General features: G+C 36.7%; 5 protein-coding genes across 8 annotated transcripts; 3 read left to right on the forward strand and 2 right to left on the reverse strand.

The window, feature by feature from the left end:
* The first annotated feature begins 751 nt into the window (after window positions 1-751).
* Window positions 752-6,259, forward strand: LOC149735760 (uncharacterized). The gene is made up of 4 exons (XM_089877938.1): window positions 752-1,776; window positions 2,076-2,257; window positions 2,588-2,662; window positions 3,020-6,259. Exons 1-4 carry the CDS (start codon window positions 1,077-1,079, stop codon window positions 3,122-3,124), a joined length of 1,062 nt encoding a protein of 353 aa, XP_089734064.1. The 5' UTR covers window positions 752-1,076; the 3' UTR covers window positions 3,125-6,259.
* Window positions 5,332-6,767, reverse strand: LOC149735761 (uncharacterized). Its single transcript, XM_089877942.1, has one exon. The coding sequence runs from the start codon at window positions 6,682-6,684 to the stop codon at window positions 5,689-5,691; it is 996 nt and encodes a 331-aa protein (XP_089734068.1). The 5' UTR covers window positions 6,685-6,767; the 3' UTR covers window positions 5,332-5,688.
* A 784-nt stretch (window positions 6,768-7,551) lies between these two features.
* Window positions 7,552-9,756, forward strand: LOC149735762 (protein arginine N-methyltransferase 5-like). The gene has a single exon (XM_089877920.1). It carries the CDS (start codon window positions 7,601-7,603, stop codon window positions 9,482-9,484), a length of 1,884 nt encoding a protein of 627 aa, XP_089734046.1. The 5' UTR covers window positions 7,552-7,600; the 3' UTR covers window positions 9,485-9,756.
* Window positions 9,757-10,131: 375 nt separating this feature from the next.
* Window positions 10,132-12,273, forward strand: LOC149735763 (uncharacterized). The gene is made up of 5 exons (XM_089877962.1): window positions 10,132-10,545; window positions 10,724-10,865; window positions 11,136-11,356; window positions 11,413-11,518; window positions 11,836-12,273. The coding sequence occupies exons 1-5, from the start codon at window positions 10,453-10,455 to the stop codon at window positions 11,985-11,987; spliced, it is 714 nt and encodes a 237-aa protein (XP_089734088.1). The 5' UTR covers window positions 10,132-10,452; the 3' UTR covers window positions 11,988-12,273.
* Window positions 12,274-12,519: 246 nt separating this feature from the next.
* On the reverse strand, window positions 12,520-21,454 carry LOC149735764 (uncharacterized). Of its 4 annotated transcripts, XM_089877905.1 has the most exons (14): window positions 20,965-21,408; window positions 20,701-20,807; window positions 20,326-20,443; window positions 20,196-20,249; window positions 19,406-19,964; window positions 19,054-19,198; window positions 16,832-18,398; window positions 16,191-16,340; window positions 15,886-15,982; window positions 15,406-15,531; window positions 14,293-14,386; window positions 13,944-14,043; window positions 13,671-13,769; window positions 12,520-13,322 (listed from the first exon to the last, which is right to left on the reverse strand). In XM_089877905.1, exons 1-14 carry the CDS (start codon window positions 21,001-21,003, stop codon window positions 13,194-13,196), a joined length of 3,384 nt encoding a protein of 1,127 aa, XP_089734031.1. In that variant the 5' UTR covers window positions 21,004-21,408; the 3' UTR covers window positions 12,520-13,193. The 4 variants fall into 4 exon arrangements, with proteins under 4 accessions (XP_089734031.1, XP_089734030.1, XP_089734029.1 ...); XM_089877904.1 differs by lacking the exons at window positions 12,520-13,322; window positions 13,671-13,769 and adding an exon at window positions 15,025-15,189 and having other exon boundaries at window positions 14,027-14,788; window positions 16,832-16,887; window positions 16,948-18,398; window positions 20,965-21,435; XM_089877903.1 differs by lacking the exons at window positions 12,520-13,322; window positions 13,671-13,769 and adding an exon at window positions 15,025-15,189 and having other exon boundaries at window positions 14,027-14,788; window positions 15,886-15,979; window positions 20,965-21,454.
* Window positions 21,455-21,484: the final 30 nt, after the last annotated feature.

The following is a 21,484-nucleotide window of genomic DNA, read 5'->3' on the forward strand; positions in this document are numbered from 1 at the left end:
GGGATAAGGTTGTTTCACGGTTGTTACACGAGCCGGCTGTCAACAACTGCCGGCAAATCTCTTGTTAAGTTTGCTTAATATTATGTACCGCTAATCGGGCGATTCAAATTGACAACATGTTACAGTACGTCCTTGTATTCCGCTTTACAAAACAGCGCGAGAGAAACCGATCGTAAAAAATGCGTCTTACAACAAACATTACTACCAAAGGCAGAGCAAAAATAACAAAAATGCGTTCGATTTGCTTTCTAACATAGTCTTAACATTCCTATACTGTTTGTTTCCATAAGAAGTTTGAAACGGTGCCGTATGTTCATTAATTAGAGCATGGTACCTGTAAGTATGTTAATTAAGACGTCGATTACTACCGGTATCTCGGTGGAGCAACACGGGATTGATCGTAATGCAAATTACACTATGACTCTTTTGAGATTGCTTTATAATCAAGCGTGATTGTACGAATCCAAACGAGGGCTGGGTGGTTCCCTTGAGACTCGGAATCCAATCGCTGTTCAATGACAAGTTTATAGCTTTCAATTTGAACCTGCGACCTATTTCACGCGCTCCGCCAAGCCCGGTGGAATTTGCGTCTATACAGGTTCCAAGGCGTGCGTGAGAACGAATATCATCGCCAACAGCTTGACCTTCGGGACTCAAGTCTTATATAGTTAACTGCGCCGCTTAGCGCGCCCGAAAAAATACCGCACGAGAGCGGTCCCACAAGAGACGGTAATCGGGGTGTCCGTTAAAGGCATTAAAAGCAGCCAACTACCGTCGCATTACAAGTTAATTCACAGCTCGTGAGGCGGCTGTGGACATGTTTAGATCTGAGCCGTTTAGACGTAATTGTGTTAGATTAGTCAAAAGAACAGGAAGATTACAAGGTATTTTAGTTATAGCAAGCTTTTCTTTAATTAGAATTATAGTAATGTGTGTTTTATAAATCCGTACAAACAAAATGGTTGATTGTAAAATAACATTTTCAGGAATTAGTAATCACGGAAGTAAAATGTGAGTTTGTTTTTGTTTTATGCAGATTTTATACGTATGAGATTTGAATTTGTGTAAAGATTTAAATGATGGCCGTAAGTTCGTCTAAGCACGAAGATTATAAACCGACTCAGCAAAACAAAGCTAACGAGCAGAGGTGTGACCAAAATCAAAATACGAAAAGGGTCACCCCGTTCTCGATCGATGATATTCTTTCGACACCCAAGAGCGCTGAATCCGGAGTTACGGGCGGTAAAACAAATAACTGCGTGGGCAGGGTGCCTAACGATAGCCTAACCCAAACGCAGGAGCTCTTACATGGGTTTTATCCATGGCAACAAGCTTCGTATGCTCAATGGTTGGACAGTTTGCGTCGATTGTACGTAGTTTCTGGACTGGAGCCACTTTTGCAAGCTGGCAGCGCGAATCTACAAAGCCGGTACAGAGGACCATGTCGCAGGAGGTCTTCAGCAAACGTTTTGCATGGTAAAGGGTTCGCGGAACTACATCGTAAGGGTCTACGCTCACCTGTATTAAGTTCTAATAGCAGAGCAACGAAACCCGAAAGTTCTAGAGGTTTAAATTCACCGAAACAATCTGAGTCTGATACTGAAGATAAAAGTTGCCGAGGAAAGCGAAAACGTATAGAAAATGGCGGGTCCTTTTCCGGACGATCGGAACAAGACCAAAATTCCAAATCGGACGACGAAGAAGCGACAGCTTCCGATTCGCCTTTACATGCTCTGGAAAAATTAACCTGCTCGACTCTACAGTATTTGGAAAAAAGTAGGTTACCTATACTGTATTACGAAAATTTTCACCCCCGCTATAAAGAGGTCTAAATACGCCAGCAGTCACAGTTTTCACATTTAAATAAAAAACGAAGATAAACTTTGCGAAGATAAAATGACATGTAAGTTATCTCGAATTAGCTTTTCCAAACGATGATCATTTTTCTTCTATTATATTCAATTTATAACGTTTTGCGCTGAAACACGAAAAGTTACAAAATAAAAAAAAACTTCCACAGTACTGTCATCCATATGTTGTTTTAATTTATAACCTAATTATACTTTGCATTACAGAACAGCCTAACCTACACACTGTAGCAGTTGGTCAAGAAGTCCGAGCTAAACGACGAAAATGTCGGACAGCATTTTCCACCTTTCAACTTTCCGTGTTAGAACAGCGTTTTAGTTGTCACAAATATTTAACCCCTTCCGACCGTGACCATATAGCCAGAGCACTCGGTCTCACAGCCTCACAGGTATTTACGTTAAGAAACTTAAATATATATAAAACTGTGGGGTAAGATGGGATATATCGTTAGCACCTAAACCTTATATTTCCCGATCGTGTTTTTAACAATTGATCGTGATTTTAACAAGGGTATATATATATATTTAAATATTTTTTTTTTACTAAACCACATTGGACGAGTAAGGAGAATGCAAACATGTCCCATTTTACCGACATTATAACCTATAACGATAACTAATATCCACATAACTTTAAGTTTCTATGCGTATTTATATTGGGGTGACATTTTGAAATTATTTTTGGTTACAATTTAGTTAATCTCATTCATTTTACGCAGGTAATCACATGGTTTCAAAACAGGAGAGCAAAATTAAAACGAGATTTGGAAGAATTGCAGAACGACATTAAAACGGTATAAACTCCGATAGAATAATGTTAAATACAATATTGTGCGCTGCAATAAGTCGCTATAACTGATAAACCAAATGTTAAATGATCGCCAAGGTAATTTTAAACTGTATTTTTAAATATAGTAGGTATAGGGGTAAGATGGTCCAGGTTTTTAATATATTTTATTGTCCCATTTAGTAGTAAACAAAGAATATTTTCAGAATTATATAACCGTATCCCTACGACACTGTATAAGCGTTGTTAATCGGTAAAACGCCATTAATAAATAAGAGATAATATAATTATGTTAACGGTATCCATCTTACCCCACAGCGCTTGAGTATTAAAATAAGTTTTAAAAGTCTCGTTTCATATATAGGTTAACAAGTGGACGCCTACGAAGCTAGCGTTAGAGGGAGATCTAAAAAGTAGAGAAAATCTCGAAACTAAGATTTCTTCTCCGACGCAAAGGAACTCCGTATAAAGGCATGAAACTGGGAGTGGAAAATACGGAGGTTATGTAACAAACTCAACGAATCTTAAGCGTCGTGTATCAAAATACGAACAAAACGAGCAATACGTCGTATTATTCAAGTTCTTATGAGAAATCATTACAGTGAATATAAAGAATTTGGTTTCCTATCACCTTGGTTGGACAATGAAAGTTATTATCATGACCTTGAAATGCCGCATGCCGGCCATAAATCACGACTCCGTTTACCTGTTGACAGAGGACTTCTTTTAATTTATTCAGCGCGCTTCTTTGGTTAAGTGTTTAAGTTTTCGAAACCATTCCACGACAGGCGATGATGTGTGGAATAATTTACAATTTATTGCTGTGTGCCGCGTTTGCTACACACGCAGCGAGAGGGTAAAGAATTTCGCCTTTCTAATAAATACGCTAAATCAAACCCGCTGTTTGTTTTGATGATACGCGAACGTATTGACGGCTCTATGGAAGATGTATCGCCGTAAGTGGAGAGATTTTTCCTTTCAGGAACGCGTGTGATTAGACTAGTTACGTATCGGCCCACCCACGCTATTCAAAAGCCACTGCACACGGGGTGAAACAGGCAAGGCTGATGACGCTAATGTAAAAGATAATAAGCCTTGGTTTCACCACATTTAAAAACTCGGCTGTCATTTTTATATGTGTGTGATATTAGGTTAAAAAACAAAGAGAAACGGCAGCTAACGACACAGTATTTTTGGCCACCCACGACAGAGAGCAGTCAGGGGACGGTCGATTACTTGAGATAGATCGGTTTGTGTTGACACAGGTTTGAAACAAGTTCAGCCGGAGGGAGATTAAGCTAATGGATGCCCATCACATCAAATTAGCCATTTAAGCACTGGGATAAGCGGATTAGGGGTATAAAATAATTCGACACACCCTGGGTATGTTTTGATTTTCAAAATGGCGTTGTAAATGAGCAAAGTTCGGTATGGAGTTCGAAGCATGATCGAAGCACGTCTAGGTCGATACAGTTTCGCTATATCATGCTCTACGATGGTGCATCATCTTTCCATATTTGGATCTGTACCTAGAAGCCTGCCCCGAGGAAATAGAACCGCGTGCCCTAAAGCACGCAGGAGGCATTAAGGCCTAAGGACCGCACGAGAGCCGTTTATTACCGCAGACTTCTCACCACTTGCTGCTCACATTGACAAGCGCTCGTTGGTTACCATTGATCATTCGGCGCTGCCATTCGTATCTTACGATAAAAACCTTCGCAGAAGTAGCTAGGATTATGAGTCATAAATAATATCGTTTTTCGATGACAAAAATTTACGCACTACTTACTGCGAATGAAATCGTCCGAAAGTGAAAAATAATTTAACGGAATATATTCCTGGATTTCAACAAGGCAGAAAGGCGACAATTTCATCAGTTTAGTAATAGTTTAATATATACATGGCGTTATATAGAAAATGTTTAATATTTTAAAATTTGAACAAAACTGCTCTATTTAGTTAATTAAACCGAACCGTCCGTCACAGTTAACTTTAAAGGCAAAACCGCAAAACCTGTACACCCGTAATTCGATATCTGCTTAGCAACTTCATATAGGTGTGAAGAAAGCATTCTAGCCACCAACGAATGCCATTAAATAGAATTTGTTGACAGACAGCTGCAAAGCTAAAACTGACGAACAGTTTCATTTTTATTTTTTTATGCACCGCTGCGTGCCTGCACCCCTGCAAAATCCCCCGTTTGGTCCAGAATAAATACATATTACCGTATTTTAGCTTGGTATATACAAATAAACAAGTTCGCAACTTATAAACTAGTTAAAGGTGAACAGACAAATTACAACGCAGGAAACATACAGTATTTTTAATTTAGAACTAAACACTTACCTTTTCGGACAGTTGCTCAGCTGTCAAAAAGCAGAAAAAGTTCGGGAATACGGTCAGTAGACTAAGTACAACCTGTACGTGTAACTTAATACTGCAGGAGCTATTTATTGAAATTCGTGGGAATCTTAAGTATTTCTCGGCCCAGCTGTTTACGCAGCTGTAGCGAGTTAGTTCAATAACCAGAGGCACGTGCGTCAGGTGCGTGCAACCAAAGCAATCTTCTTGCGTGGGCCGATCAACAATATTTACGTTTTCAGACAGCTGTCTGGTGTATACAAACACTTGCGTTACTGTTTGGTTAACTAGGGCTAATTTAAATTTACCTACAAATTTACAACTAAAATACAGTTTATTTATCTCTCAATCAAAGCGTTTAGTACAAAAATATACGTCAGGTTATTACCGTTCCATTTTACACCAGGCACCAATGTCAAACTTAAACTATAAAAAATTCACACTTTTAACGCCCTACTGATTCGTAAGGGCTTTTCCCAGTACAACAATGAATATAGGCTTTGTACATATGAAAAGGTAAACACAGTTTTGCGGGTATTGTACAAAATAAAACAGTAACGATTGGCGCATATTGACACAAGAAATTGAAGCTGTACACTTTACATAATACTGAGAAATGCTGTAAAAGGAAGAAAAGGCAAATGAGTACAAACAATTATTAAAATAAAATCATTAAGTACTGAAAAAAATGGTGTCGATATCATTTGCTGATATTTTTGCTTCAGTTGTATCACCAGCTATTTTAAAGCCAATGTTGTGGTTATATGGCAGTGTAACGCTGGCAACTATTTCCTTTGTAAACCAACTTGTTTGTTCTCTTTTGTACATAGTTACACATGTGGTAGGGGAATATCCAAGGACAGCCCAAAAAGTTCCAGTTGTCGAGTTACGAGAATGAGAAAATACCATTTGGTTGACTTCTTTTCGATTGACACTAATTTCTGTACAACCTTTGTAATCTCCAATCAACTTTTTTCCACCATTTAGTTGAAGGACATCCCAGGTCCCAATCTGGCCCAATGAGCCTCTGATTTGCTGCAACTGTGTGCTTGAGAGAGTCCCGCGAAAAAATGACGGTACCACCATATCAGTTAAGATTGTGGAATAACTTTGTTGAAATGACAAAGCAAATATGTGGAGATTTTCGTAGCGTATCACTGTTGGGTCGTTTTTAATTGTGTCGTCAACTTTGCAAGATTTGTTTGTAAGAACAACACGGGAAGTGCATTTGCTCTCTGGTAAACATACTCCAGACCTTAAAAGGTGAAGTCTAAGAATGTTTGTTTTCTTTTTTGATTCTGACAGTGGGTTAGGATATTGTGTTTGCTGAGAAAATGTTTTATTTTCCTTTGTTACCGTTTTCCTTTGTTCCCAAAAATCGCCATTTTTGCACGATATCAGTTTACCTGCCCAGTTTTTTACTTCTATACAATACAAACCATAATTTGTAAGCACAATCAAGTCAATTTCATGCCTTCTTGTTTGAAATTCGTCTGGTACACGTAAAGAACGAAATATATTACAATTGGGTATACCACCAAGTTCTTTCAAGAGATTTTCAATGTGATCTTCAGCCTGTCTTCCCGCCAGTCTTTGCTTATCTTCGTCATATTTAGAAGGATTAGATGCTTGCTGGACATGCAGGATTCGATTTGTTAAGCCAAGCATGCCAAATAGATTTACACCAAGCTTTTTTATCTGTCATGAACATACAATATTTCCTGGAAAAAATGATTTAACACGTAAGATCTCGTAATTACACGTAGCAAAAGCGTCACAGCAAAACCATGCCTTTGACTGTTTTAGTTTAATTACCTTGATAAAACTAGTTTATTATAGCTGTCCCTCACATATAATGCAATGTAATGTGCTATCGTAAGGTATTTTATTGATTCAGTAAACAACTGCAAAGCTTAATGAGTAATAACAATCTTTAATTACGCACACTTACATAACGTTGGTGACATATGTGTACGTAGTTCTTTGTTTAGATTTTGTAACAGTAGGTGTCAGCAAAGAGCGTTTGTTATTGTACTAAAAACACCAAGAGAGCGACAGAAATGACAACCCAACCGTAAACAAACAAATACATTTCTGTATTTACCACTTTGTTACCTTTCTGTTCAACAACATAAATCTCTATTGGAGTTATATTCTTGTTAACTATAGTTATTGTGCCAACTGACGTTGTTTTTACTGACCAGATCATCAAACACACTTGACACCACAGTCCGTATATAAACATGTTATGAACATGTTGTTATGAACTTTATGTACAGACTCTTCAGGAAATTAACATTCCTAAAGCTCATGTGTATATGCGGACTCTGATTTTTACTTTTTTGAATTGTTTTAGACGCAATTTAAATTTTGAATGTCTCGAACATAGAAACAGTATTGTATAATTGATTACCTGACTGATTCGTCTACCACGTGTGTTGCTGCCATGATAAGTTTTGTTTGTCCGCCAAACATATTTAGGAAGTGTTGTATGCTTGTACCATAGTATACTCATACCTATACGTTATATGACTGTTATAACTTATTATACTCATATTTTTCTAGGCTCTAGTTATTGTAAAACATGGCTGCCAAAGCTAACCATGTGTCATGTGGAATAGATTTAGGTTTTCGTGCCGACATTGAATCGACAATAGACAGTGCATGCGGGGAAGGCTACGATTTCGTTTGCCTAGACATTGTGAACCCGGAGAAGAAACAAACGTTCGGAGAGGCCGACGTCGGTCACAAAGTCGGAGATGACACACGCCCGGATTTCATGCTTGGCAGCCAGGAATGGAATACGCTTGTTGTTGGTAAATTATCTGATTGGATAAGCCTTAATTCTGAAAACCATTACGCAAATGCAGCTTCGGAGGAAGCTCTGTTACAAGAGCTACATTTTGCTAGTTATTTAAGTTTACCAGCCGTTATGATCCGGGTTGACAGTTATGATTGTGCAAACTTAGCTAGGCTTGTTTATTCCCATATTATGAAAAGCCACCACGCCACAAACATGTGGATACATATGCCTGTATCTGCTAACAAAGATACAGCAGATGGTGAAACTAAATCTCAAAACACTTGGATGTGGTGGAACAAGTTCCGTATGCTGTGTAACCAACATAATAAAATCTCACTGGCTTTGGAAATCACGGAAGACCTCCCAGATCCAGAATCATTGAAGCAATGGCTGGGGGAGCCTGTTCGTGTAGTGATTTTAAATACTTCAATATTTTTAACCAACAAAAAAGGGTTTCCTGTTTTATCTCGTGCCCATCAACACCTTATCATGCAACTTTTTCGATTAAACTCCCAATTTGTGATCACTGGTGTCACAAAAGATGGTATGGCCCTAAAAACATACCAGCAGTATTTAGAACACCTATACCAACACCGGCCTTGCCCAGACCAGTATGATATGTTCGCTAAAGGGTATGAAGATTATCTACAGTCCCCACTTCAACCTTTGATGGATAACTTGGAATCAGCAACATATGAAGTGTTTGAGAAGGATCCAGTAAAGTATAGATGCTATGAAGAAGCAATTTTTCGATGTTTGGCTGACAAAGCAACTGTGTCTTTAGAAAAGGATCCAATTGTGCTTATGGTCCTTGGCGCTGGGCGTGGACCTTTAGTAAGAGCGGCGTTATCTGCAGCAAAACGAGCGGAGACAAAAATCAAATGCTTTGCAGTTGAAAAGAACGCAAATGCCTGCGTTACATTGAACTTATTGAAACGAACAGAGTGGGTTGATAAAGATGTCACTATAGTTTCTGGAGACATGCGGGTATGGGAAGCACCAGTATTAGCTGATATCATTGTTTCCGAACTTCTTGGTTCTTTTGGAGATAATGAATTGTCACCGGAATGTCTTGATGGTGCAGCTCGATTTTTGAAGCCAGACTGCATCAGTATCCCTGCTTCATATACTTCGTACTTAGCCCCTATTTCTTCACAGAAACTTTATAATGAGGTTGAAGCAGCTGGTGCACTTGATCCAGATAAGCCAAAAATTACAGCATTTGAAACACCCTATGTTGTTCGCATTCACAACTATCATGAACTGTCACCTTCGAAACCAGTATTCACATTCACACACCCGGCAGAAAAAGCTGAAAACGAGAATGATAAAACACACCTAAAAAATTCTCGTCAAGCTGAACTAAGATTCTCAATGCCCTGTGATACAATGGTGCATGGTTTTTCAGGTTATTTCCACTGTACGTTGTATAAGGATGTATACATTAGCATAGTCCCTGAGACACATTCGCCAGGCATGTTTAGTTGGTTTCCACTCTTCTTTCCTGTCTTTAAACCTGTCCTATTAAAGCAAGGGGATGAAATTGCCATCACAATTTGGCGCCAATGTACGAATAGCAAGGTCTGGTATGAATGGGTTATATCTGAGCCCTGCAACTCTGCAATTCTTAATCCTGGCGGCCGATCTTACACCATTGGCCTTTGAATTACTTGGTATATCTCAACACAAAGAATATGTGGCACTCTTTTAATAAGACTTTGTTGAAAAATTTCCAAGGCAAAAATTGTTTATTATCCCTATGCGACACCTTCACAAAGTTCCAGTTGCTTCATTGTTGCAAACCTGCAGTAGTAAGTGAATGGCTTGTCTGTCACATTTTTTCTAATGCGCCAAATGATACCAAACTGTACCAAAGTCCCAATTGTATTTATAGGCAATTCTGTAATTCGTAAAATAAAATTTCGTCTTTATACATAGATGCAAATGAGACTGTCTTCAAGCCAGGGAGCTATATAATGGAATATTATATGTTCATTATCATATGTACAGAACTATTGGTAAAGCATTTAAAGTGCAGACCCTGTCACTGTGCCGTTCTCGTCACCCCTATAGAATTTCCCCGAAGTATAGACGATATAAGAGTACAAGTTCCAAAAACACGCGTGTGGTTGGTTAACGAGGCATTTGCGTCATTCTGTTACAATTAGAGTACTTCAATTTTAATGAAGCAGTGTACTCAACTACTCGAGTTATGTTGGTGGTTATGTGGTTTTTATTCACTTTTGTCGTAACTGGACACCGAACATATTATAGTAACATCTTATGTTATAATTTTTGCATACTATATGTCATAAAAAATTAGTCAATAATTTTGCGGGAGCTCTATTTTACTATATTCATATATATTGTAAGTAATGCGAGCCAACAAAAAATATCACAGTTTTTCAAACCGATCTGATAGGATTAAGTGTCTCATCATTACCACTTGAATATAAAACCACGACCTAATGAGAAGTTATATGTTGAACAATCAATGTGTTTTTGTCGAAGCGGTGAGTGTGGTTAGAGGCAAAAAGAGCAAAACCTAACGGGCAGAATACAACTAAATAAGAAGATATTTAATAAACGGTATAATACAGGAACGTATAACTTGGAGATTACCAAAATAAAAAATGTCACCAGCTTTGTCATGGCAGCATATGACTCTAGCTTTTGCAACAGTGGCAATCATATCGCTCATCATGAACATAATCTCCATTTCACTGGTAAGTACAACGTTACGCTTCTGTGGAACGGGACTGTGTAGTAACTTTAACTTTAACCCCTGCGACTCTAAAATAGCGTTGAATTGTTAAAATCAGTGGAATATTCAGCGTTAACGATATCCATCTTACCCTGCAGTACTGTACAATGTAAGCTACAACGATATATATATAACCTTAGTTAGCGAAGTTTCGAAAGGATGTTGACGAAGCGTTGACCCTGCTAAAAGATGATCCTGCAAACGGCGGACATGGTTCCGGTAACTCAAGTACTGTGACTAAGAAAATAGCAGCATTGGAAAAAGAACTTGCTTTGCGACTGGGTTTGTATGGAATATACTAACATAAAATGTAGTTTTCGCCTAAAAACATATAGGCTGCTGTGGGGTAAGATGGGATACTCTCTGTTTTATATTTTCTGACCGTGTTTTAAACAATTAACAACATGAATCGGTGACTATTTATATAACTCTGTAAAGACTCTTCGTTTACTACCAAGTGGGACGATAAAAGAAGTTGTGCCATCTTACCCCACCCTACTGTTAGGTTCGGATATTTATAGACTTAATAAACATGCCCTACATTTTGCTTAGAAAACCTGAACGTCAAAGTCGAGGCAGCGGCTAGCCAAAGAAATGCACTGACAAATAGTCTTGATGAAGTAGAACTCTCATTAGAGTGGATGAAACTGGAATTAGGTGAAGGATGGAAAAAGGGTTGCCCCCAAGGCGGTGTAACTAATGGCACAATATGTTACGTTGCACATCGCGAAAAAGCGAACTACACTGAAGCTGTCGAAAGATGCGAAAAAGATGTAATTTTATAGTTGTTTTTGCTTTGGAAGTTATACATAACTAGATTATTTCGTAGGGCGGTAAACTGGCAACTATACACGACCAGACGTTGCTTCGAACAATATTGAGCTACCTTCCGCCAGCACCAGTGTTAGTGGATGCTAGATTCAATACCGAAACAGGTGGGTGTAAATAACCATATGAAAGACCTACGTTAAGAAACCGCAGTGCGGTGCCGTCTAACAGCCAACTAAACGCATAATATGTTCTCTTGACAATAACCCCTTGCGTTAGACCCGAATTCACCCTACTAAATCTCGAATAAGATGGTATACCGTAAGCATGGAAGTTCTGTATTTCCTGACCGTATTTTAAACAATTATTTCATTTAGAGTCGCGAGGCTACGATTATATAAAATATTCTTCGTTTACTATCATATGGAACCGAAAAAGAGAATGAAAACATGTCCAATTTTACCCCACTCTGCTATATTTTTAGGGTTATGGAAAACAAGTGACGGCGAAGACGCTTCTTTTCTTCCGTGGTCCATCAATAACATAGGCACTGGCGGTGAATGCGTGTATGCTTATGGAGAAGGATATTCTCGATGGCACTGCCAAGCATTGCTCTATTACCTTTGCATGTACTAATGTGTACCAAACAACATACAGCTCTGTATTAGAACATCATTGATAGCTACCAATTAGCTTTATAAACAGACTCCGATTTGCTCAGGAGATCGAAGACGTGTTGTTTAATTTGCGCATATATGTACGCCTAAAATAATTCCCTGTATCCTTCCAAATAACCTCATTCCGAAGCTCATGTACATTATATGTACATGCATGTAGGTAGCGCTGTATATTAACATGATTTACTTTGATAACACTTTCAATAAAAAAATCAAAACGTCCTTTTACAGGTATAGCAAAACCATTACTGGGTTAGAAAAGTCAAACCTTTTTTTTCCTACATACGGTATTTTATAGCAAGGTACCTGTCCAAACCTACAGAGGTGTGCAAATACCAGTCAAACACGACATAACAATAATAAAAAAGACTAAAAACCGCCCATATGTAAGATATGCGTGTTAACGATCGCCGAGTTGTTTTTCCCGCGAGAATGTATAAATTATGAAAATATTGAACAGAAACATCAACTTACGCGAAGCACTAGGCGTATACATGGAGGCTAGTTTTATTACAAAAATAAACGTGAAACTTCATAATACTGTAGTTAAAGGGCATATAGGGAGCAACACAGAGCCTAAACTTAAAGAAGTTTGAACACCCAACGACAAGAAATACGATACACAGAGTAAAACTTGATAGCTCAAACACAGAAGGCTCGCTTTGTTATTATATGTTGATACAAATTTTGTTCTTCGATTAAAAAGAACTGGTACGTGTAATGACAGACGGAATTCTATTGACAAAATATCTTTTATGCTTCGTAACTCAAGGAACCATAATAATGAACGATATAATGTCTCGACGCTATATATAGTTAATACCAAAGAGATTAAAACCATGGTTTTAATCTCTTTGGTTAATACACAGTGAAAATATCCGGACGGAGGAAGTGCAGAGTTACAAATTACAAAATAAAATAACAGTAACTTTTATAACAAAATTAATTATGACCCAAACCAATGTTTTCACAACTTTTGGTTTGAAACTCATACATAATATTTGACACAGGCAGTACCTCAGTCATGTTTGATTTAAAAACCTTTGATTGTAATTTACATTTGATTAAAAACAAAAAATCCTACTATTCGCGTATTCCAGACACGCATGGTCTCAGGCGAATAAAGCAATACGCTCGCGTTGCCGAAGTATATTCGAAATATAACTCATTTAACTTTAATTGCTGGTAGACCAGGCTTGCCTGAGATCCCCCTGTAAGCGATGTGGGCTTGAATTTTTTTCGACAACAATTCTTGGCGGACGACTTTCACATTTTCGTCGGCATGATGACGTAACTATAACGCAATATTTCGTATAATGTTTAAAGCATTATTTTATGATTGATGGTATCAATAAACTAGGCCACAGTACATGGGTGTACCGTTGGTGTAATATAGGAGTTGTCTCAGTATGACTTACTTATAAAGTTGAATGAATGTAACTTGCTTTGTCCTCGCATGGTCGAAAAACAAGTCGTTATAACACGGAGATGTTCTGTTTCATACACCTCGTGCCAGTTACACATAAGGTAACTCGTAAGTGGGCACGAGTTGAAACATAACACCATTGTTATAATGACTGTCGTTGTCCGGCCACGCGAGGTCAAACAAGCTACATTTATTTAACACGAAGTTGAACATTACCTTAATTTCGCCTGTCAGTTTTATTTTCGCATCTTCAATCTTTTGCCTAAGGTTATCAATATCATGCTGAAACCTGGTGACTTGTATTTTAGTGTTGTTCTGTAACAACAGGAAAATTAGCTTTCCTAAACTAGTGAAAAATCTGTTTAATTCTTGCAGTCGCTAAATTCCATGCTAAATTCGATTTTCTACTTGAACAAAAGATGGACTTAAAATGTGAACAGGTTGGCTATTTATTATGAAATGTCAACATTCCAAAAAACCTAAATTTACCTTAACTGATGGTAAAACAGTTGTGATTGGTAACACTTGCACTTTTTGTTGTCCCAATGCCTTTTGACCCTCCATAACTGACACAAGACGATGATGTAATCTGAATACAACAAATTTGTGTCACGGCGTACTAGAGATTTCCAGTAGGCCGTGATTGGAGTACATTGGTCATACCTGTCACTTTATACAAATCTGTTAGTAATAAACAATGTTATCCCAAACTAAATATATTTTACCTAAAAACTACTCACAAGGCCCTTGTTTAATAATAAATGGCCTATTTGTGCACTTGTTGAATATAGTATCAAAAATACAAATAAGTCACACAAAAAATAAAGTTTTGAGTAACTTGTTATATTCCTGCTGCAGTCTGTTGGATACATCAGTAAGCGGCATCGTTTTCTTCTTTTGTTCAAAGAACTTCTTTTTCCAAATGTCTCGGACTAGGAAAAGTAAATTTGGAAAACAAAAACATGAAGTTTGGGTTAGAGTAAAGAATATTGCGATTTCATTTTATTCATGGCGCTGTTTTCTTAAATAATTTTGATTTAAAGTTACGGTTAACGAATTTCGAACTCTGTAGCTTTCCATGTTGTATTGCCAATTGCTGGACTGACAAGGTGTTCCTGTGAGCATTATGCCAGTAGATGGGTCAAGTGTTGAGCTATTTCTGTGATCTGAAAATCTAACTTTTCTGCCACGTAACGCTTCTGGATTTTTAAGTGTTGACCCAAAAGCTGATTTCCTTCTCTTAACTGAAGTAGCTGACTGTAGCTTTTCGTTGCTGCTTTGTAAAATAACACTACGTTTCCAAGACTTGGCACTGATACTCTCATAAGAAACACCTGTGTTGATACAAGGTTTAAAACTCATTAGGCAGTTAATCTACTTAGTGCCAACTTGAGAAATATTGTTTTAAAGTGCTAATGGACTGCACTTAGCCAAATTTCAGTATGACAAGTACTGCATGATATAGGGGCCAAAATCCTTAAAAATGTAAGTATAAGCCATGAACTGTTTGATCTATTATGTTCCAAATACCTTATAATTTACAGCTTTTTGGCATACAATGCTGTTATACCTGTAACTACCCTACTTCGATGCACTAATCCAAAATGTCGTTTTTTATCTGCTGATGTTTGAAACACATAATAACAGCCTGGCACATCACATTTCTCTTTCGGCAAGTCTGACTTCTGCTTTGCACTTTTTAATCTTGGAAACATCTTTTTGAAATCAGCGGAAACTAAAACATGTGAAACTAGCTGATGAATGAGTCTCAGTGTTAAACTGAATCTAATTTGTAGTCAAATCAATGTTTATATCTAAAAAACTTTACAACATAAAGTAACACGATGCTGTACCAATTTAAGGAATAAGGAATCTCGAGATATTGGTGTTTTTGATCTTACTTTATCAAAAAAAATGAATTTAATAAAATATAATTTTGAATTATCGTTACCGGATGTTCGTTTCTGGTTCATTTTTGATGTTGTCATCTTTGCTTGTCGAACCAACTCCTGACGTTTGTTCTCAGCATTTCTGCGATCAGTTCTTGCTCTCTGTAACTCTGACCACAGTTTTTCTCCTGAAAATATACACCAGTTTCAGTAACTGTAATAAATATGTGAATTTGGCCCTTATGTAGTGCTTATAAAAATTGGACGATTCTTGCAACAAAATAACAGTCAGGAAAATCAAGTTAAAGGAACTATTTAAATAGGAGGCTGTTGGTGCCTTATTAGACAAAATATATATTTGAATGAATGTAATTTTTATTCTAATAGCCTACACTATTTGTGATTTTTTTACTGTTATGTATGTCGTAGCACTTAATTCAGTTCAAATGAGACTTGAACTTGTTATACAAAAATATACCACAGTTTTAAGCACATATATACTTGTGGGATAAAATAACAGTTAAATTCGTCAACAAACTTACGGCTGGCGCTATCAGACCGTTTGTCATTTTGCTTTGTAGTCTTTACCACTCCAGTTTCACGTTTCACTTTGCTTTCCTTTTCAGTCTTGTTTGACTTCTGTAATAGAGCAAGCATTAATCATAAGTAAAAATTATGCCCAATTATAGGCATATCTGTTGTACCACAGCTAATATATATACACATATATTTCTGCTTACCATTATTCTTTTAACGTGATATAAGATAAATACACATAGCATACATTTTAAAATAACACAAACACATATAAAAAGAAAATACATAATATACTTAGTATTAAACGTACATTGTTGTTTACAGCCACATTTCGCACAGAAGATTGCGAACTGTCCAGTAAATCTCGACTTTCAATTGGTGGTTTCTTAAACACAGGTATTGTGATTGGGGAAGGAGTGTGTGTCTCTGCTGCTTCATGTAGCGGAGCTTGTTTTTGGGGCTAAACAAAAAACTCGTTCAAATTGGCGTTTCAAAAACAGAAACTGCATAGCAGATTACACTCAAAATGTTATATAAGGTGTATATATAGTTATTTTATAATAAATAAAAGTATTGTTTAAAATTGTTCAAACTGAACAGTTATTTTTTTTAAAGCGAATACAATATTAAATCAAGGTAAAAACAGCATGCAATGGTACAGAAAAAAAAGAATATTCACTTCAAAATTTTAGAGTTAGTTCACAGCAAATGATAAGATTTGAAAAGCACAGTGTAAATAAAATTTGAATACAAATCATTTTATTCTAAAATATCACATTTTTTTTATATTGGAAAAGCAAAATCACAACGAAAAATAAGAAATTTTAATTCAGCAGAACAATTAGGTGTTTAAAGCTAAATTGAAAAGTGAAAACCATTTAAAAGGAAATCAAAAAGACAAATCACAAAATTCGATTTTAGTTCAAACCCAGCAGTTTCTTTGCAACTTACTGTATCAGGAATGAGTGTATTATCTCCAGCACCAGATTCAGCAGTTTCATACACCTCTGTTTCAGTGGCAATGATTTCTTTAGCAACATGTTCTGTTTTATCTAAATTTATTTTACCTTTAGTGGATTGAACGGCTGTACTTTGCTGTTGTGGTAAGTTAAATACTGTTTCTGGAAGTGGTTTAAAGGGGTCTTGCTTCATAGCATCATCTTGTACAAGATCCTCGGCATCTGGTATAAGAAATGCAGGTCTGTCATCGTCATTTGATGAACTAACTGTAGTGACTGTAGGCATTCCATCAGGGTCTCCTCTATGCAAGTTACTTGTGGTTAGAATTTTCTCTCCATTATTCCAATTTGAAGTCAATGGTTGCCCTGATAAGTTGGCGATACCTTTACCTGCGTTTTCATGGACTGGGGTAAAAGCTAATGTCATGGACTTTGTAGGTGACTCAGAGGTCTGTTCATTTGGCAGAGGGGATTTAGAGACATTATCTTCACCATGTGTTGGATTAGAGTCATGTATAAACACCTCATTCTCAACAAATGACTTTTCTTTTTTATGTGAAGTAAAAAAATCGCCTTTAATGAAAATGGTAGTGCTTTGTTCTGTATCATGTGTGGGTGATTGCAGTTTATGATTTCTTTTATTATCATCATGTGTGAGTGATGTGTTGTGCAGTGATTCACTAAAAACAGAAGGTTCTGGAAGTGGTGTAGTCTGCAGTTTCAAAGCTATGTCACTGCTTTCACTGCCAGTATTACTATAGGACGATCTTTTTATTCTTTTTGATTGTTGGTGAAACTCATCAGTATTTATTGTTAGAGATTGCGTAGTGTTGTTACTTTCTGAGTTACTTTGTTTTGTTGGTTTAAAGTTTGGGTCTTCATTTTCAGAATCAAATTCAGTATCATATTTATTGCTGTGTTTTTTCCTGTTTGATTTATGATAGTTTTTTCTGTAAATTGAACCACGTCGCTCAAAGTGGTTTGACTCTTCAGCACTGTCATATTCAAGCTGTGCACTTGATGTCATGCCTACGCTACTATGTGTTGAGCCAGTTTCACTGAGATCATCAGACATAGGACCAAAAGGGGTGTTGCTTGAACTGCTATGCTGCGGCTGAAAAATCCTGTTTTTGAGGGGTTGAGAGGAAAGTTGAAAATTTTGTTGTTGCTGTTGTTGTTGTCCATACTGGTGTTCTTCATGTTCATATTCATTTGTATGCATTTCATTGGTTTCCTGTAGGTGGAAATTCCTGTTCTTGGGGGGTTGAGATGGAAATTGAAGCATCTGTTGTTGTTGTCTATTCTGGAAATCTTCATGTTCGTATTCATTTATATGCATTTCGGTGGTAACTTGTGACTGTTCATCTGCATTTGATTGTTCATGCTTCCAAAGTAAAGGAGAACCAGGTTTGGAATAAACAGAAGAATTACTCGGTTTGGGAGAAAATGCCTGCCATACCTTGCTCCTTCTTTTAGCAGTAGGGGAATTTTCTATTTCTTCGTTATTACTTCTCCTAGGCGCTGGCGCAGCTTCATTTTTTCGAAACGTAACAGGATCCCTTTAAAAAGAAAGAACCTCAAAACATGTACCTACTCAAAACTTTGAAGCGTTACAAAATTTACGTTAACAAGAAATTGGATACAGCTGCAATTGTTTAAGAGGACAAACAGTGACACGACGACCAGCGTTACCTGACACTCGAACAGGCAGTGATGTGTAGTATTTAAACAATTAACGCTGGCTTTGCCCAATGTGATAGATTAGACAGCTGTAAATCCAAAACATACGTAACCCAATATACCATGACAGTTTCAAAACGAAATGGGGTAAATTTAATCTACAGCAGATTAAACTAAACTGGGAAATAAATAACTCCCACAGTCACACAGGTTGCGCAATTCTTTGGAGAACTTTGTAAGAGTGCTTGGGAATTAATAATTTACCAGCATGTTACCCGAAAACCTCTTAAAAATGGGAAAACAAGTAGAAACAGAATTAATAAATTACTAGATTTTATTGTTTGACCATCATGTGTGATATTGTTTTACAAATGTTTTCTTATTTGAATCATTTTTTCCAAGAATTTCTATTCATTTAGAACAAATTGGAGAAATATAGCCCTTACATGTACCTCAAGCTGTTATTATATATTATGTAATAGTTCAGTCAGTTTTCCATTATTCGCTAAAAAAATGCAAAACATAAACATATACCTTGTATTTGAATGTATATAATGGGTTGAAGCTTCAGATGCACTTCTTTCAACATCTACATAACCTGAATCATCATTAGTGCTGTACATGTACCTCTTGTCTTCACCCTGGTATGGGGAAGGAGAGGTATCTTCATTCTTGTTTTCTGCAAATTCATAATTAGCAATTAGCGTGAAACGTTTTTGGGCAGAAAAATGAATAAAATGTTAAATAATTGGAGAGACTTTGTTTAAAATGTTGATTATTGTTAAATTAAAAAATGCTTCGCATTTATGCTTCTTGCATGATTTATGAATGTCGAGTAGAGTACTATTATGTTACATATTTGGGTATTAGGTTTATAAAAACTTACCTAATGAAGAAGCAACTGAGTTTGCTTCCTGTGGCAAGTTGTAACTGACTTGGTGTTGCTTTGGTCCATCAATTAACACAGACCTTGCTTTTGTTGGATGGGGTTTACCTGCAGGTAAATTTTTGCGTGTAGGGGAGGGTGTAAAATCATCTTCTTGTTGATCATTTGTTGGGCTTGCGAAAACTGAACTTCTTCTTCTTTGCATGTTTGCTTTATTGTTTTGGGAAACTGGGTCTGAGCTTTTTCCGCTTAAATGTCGCTTAGGTTGCTCTCGAGATAAATTTCTTTGTTGTCGGGGAGATTTCTTTGTTTGTGGTTTAAAGGCTCTGGGAGTTGGACTTGTTTCATTGTCTCTTAAATTGGCCAAGTTTTGTTGGGATTTACGTTTTCCTTTCAGTGCGATTTTTGTATCGAGTAATGGTGCTGGAAGTGGTAAGGGTGTCTCTGTGTTTGGTTGGGAGTCGAATAAGTTCTGATGCACTCCATTGATGGGGGGAAGCACAGAGTAAGTGTACATGCTTGGGTGACCAGGCAGGACAAATATTTCTGGCATAATGCTCTGAAAAAAAAGATTGACGTTAGTTTTATTCATCGACAATTATTTTGTTCAATAAAATTGTATAAAAAATATATAGACACGAGTTTGTTTCTTTTCATTCCATTTTACTGTAAAGTTTAAACAATATTACATCACATATTGAGGAAAAAAACAGAAATAAACATATTTGTTTTACTTACACAGCCACACACGAAACACAAAGTTTTTTTTTTAATCCACAAACATACATACATGTGGGGGTAAAAAGTTTTTCACTTTTAACTTTCCTTCTTGGTTTTGACGAACCTAAAAAAGAAGATAAATTATAACTGTGTTAACAACATATTGCTATTGCATTTAACATATACTCGTTTTAACTAACCAGGGCCAAACACCTTCCAACATGCTTGAGGAAAACATATTCAGATGGAAAATTAGCATGACCAAGTTGATCCTGGATTTCATTGCGGAGTTTTGCAACATGAGTGTCTGGAGAAACTCTAGGAAAATATCATTGTTGATGATTTATTAAGTTTACTGCTAAAACAACAATTTGTTTTAATAGTTTCGGTATTAAGTAAACATGCTATACAGACAGTGATATATTAGAATGATAAATTACATTTATGTACTGGCTTCCTAAAATATACTCTAGGATATATTGCACAAATTTATACATCCAAATAAAAATACTGTGTAGCATAATTTATGCAGAAAGTATGTTTTTTACCTATAACCGAAAATGTTCAATACATACCTGAGAAATCCGGCTGAAAACGTATCAGATATGATTTTGCAACTGGCATAGTTTAACCTTTCCACCCAATGTTCAATAGGAACTATAGAAACGTGCAGATCCACGAGCTGTGTGATAAATAAAGTCAAAAATTTTATGTTATCAAAAATTAACAGTAGAAATGAACGGTAATAATGTTTTATATAATAAACGAAAACGCAATAATACAAACCCAATGAGTAACTCAATCAGTCAAAATACGGCAGTAGATGTTACGAGACTTACGTTATCAGATGAAGGTCGTTGCTCGCCCTCATAACTCATGGTCGCAAAAACTAGGCTCGTAAAATTTCTACAAAACGAACGTTGATTCGACGAGACTTATTTACACATAATACTTGCAACTTTTCACAAGTGCAGGACACGAAACGAAATCAACACGATTCGGAACACCACAGGCTTAACTGTAACAGAATCCGCTGAGGACGTAACATCATACGATACATGATACGCCGTTAACCTTCTTTGTCAACTGGCGGCAAATTTAACGAATTCCAAACTTTTAGCTACCTTGGTTGCCAGTCGCGACCATAAAAACAACATGCAGTGAAACATGTGCGTTTTTGCATTTTACAAATACAGTTGAAGGATGTTATGTACAAATACAAATCTTTCAATAAAAATTAGTACAAAAACTCACATTAGAGCGTTCCATATTATCTGTACCCAAAATTGTTTTATGAAAAATAAAACTGTCTTGTACACAATTTTAAATAAGGAATTTTAATAATATCAGGTAAAATAC

This window comes from Ciona robusta, chromosome 5 (genome assembly GCF_009617815.1).
Source record: "Ciona robusta chromosome 5, ASM961781v2".
NCBI classification, from domain to species: Eukaryota; Metazoa; Chordata; class Ascidiacea; order Phlebobranchia; family Cionidae; genus Ciona; species Ciona robusta.

Excerpts from the sequence above, each read along its gene's own strand:
- LOC149735760 (XM_089877938.1), top strand. The coding sequence starts at position 1,077 with ATGATGGCCGTAAGTTCGTCTAAGCACGAAGATTATAAACCGACTCAG. Across the intron at positions 2,258-2,587 it reads TCGGTCTCACAGCCTCACAG|GTAATCACATGGTTTCAAAA; the intron begins GTATTTACGTTA and ends CATTTTACGCAG. Across the intron at positions 2,663-3,019 it reads TGCAGAACGACATTAAAACG|GTTAACAAGTGGACGCCTAC; the intron begins GTATAAACTCCG and ends TTTCATATATAG.
- LOC149735761 (XM_089877942.1), bottom strand. The coding sequence starts at position 6,684 with ATGCTTGGCTTAACAAATCGAATCCTGCATGTCCAGCAAGCATCTAAT.
- LOC149735762 (XM_089877920.1), top strand. The coding sequence starts at position 7,601 with ATGGCTGCCAAAGCTAACCATGTGTCATGTGGAATAGATTTAGGTTTT.
- LOC149735763 (XM_089877962.1), top strand. The coding sequence starts at position 10,453 with ATGTCACCAGCTTTGTCATGGCAGCATATGACTCTAGCTTTTGCAACA. Across the intron at positions 10,546-10,723 it reads ACATAATCTCCATTTCACTG|TTAGCGAAGTTTCGAAAGGA; the intron begins GTAAGTACAACG and ends ATATAACCTTAG. Across the intron at positions 10,866-11,135 it reads AGAACTTGCTTTGCGACTGG|AAAACCTGAACGTCAAAGTC; the intron begins GTTTGTATGGAA and ends CATTTTGCTTAG.
- LOC149735764 (XM_089877901.1), bottom strand. The coding sequence starts at position 21,003 with ATGAGTTATGAGGGCGAGCAACGACCTTCATCTGATAAC. Across the intron at positions 16,341-16,831 it reads ATACACTCATTCCTGATACA|CCCCAAAAACAAGCTCCGCT; the intron begins GTAAGTTGCAAA and ends TTTTTTGTTTAG. Across the intron at positions 15,983-16,190 it reads ATGTGGCTGTAAACAACAAT|AAGTCAAACAAGACTGAAAA; the intron begins GTACGTTTAATA and ends GCTCTATTACAG.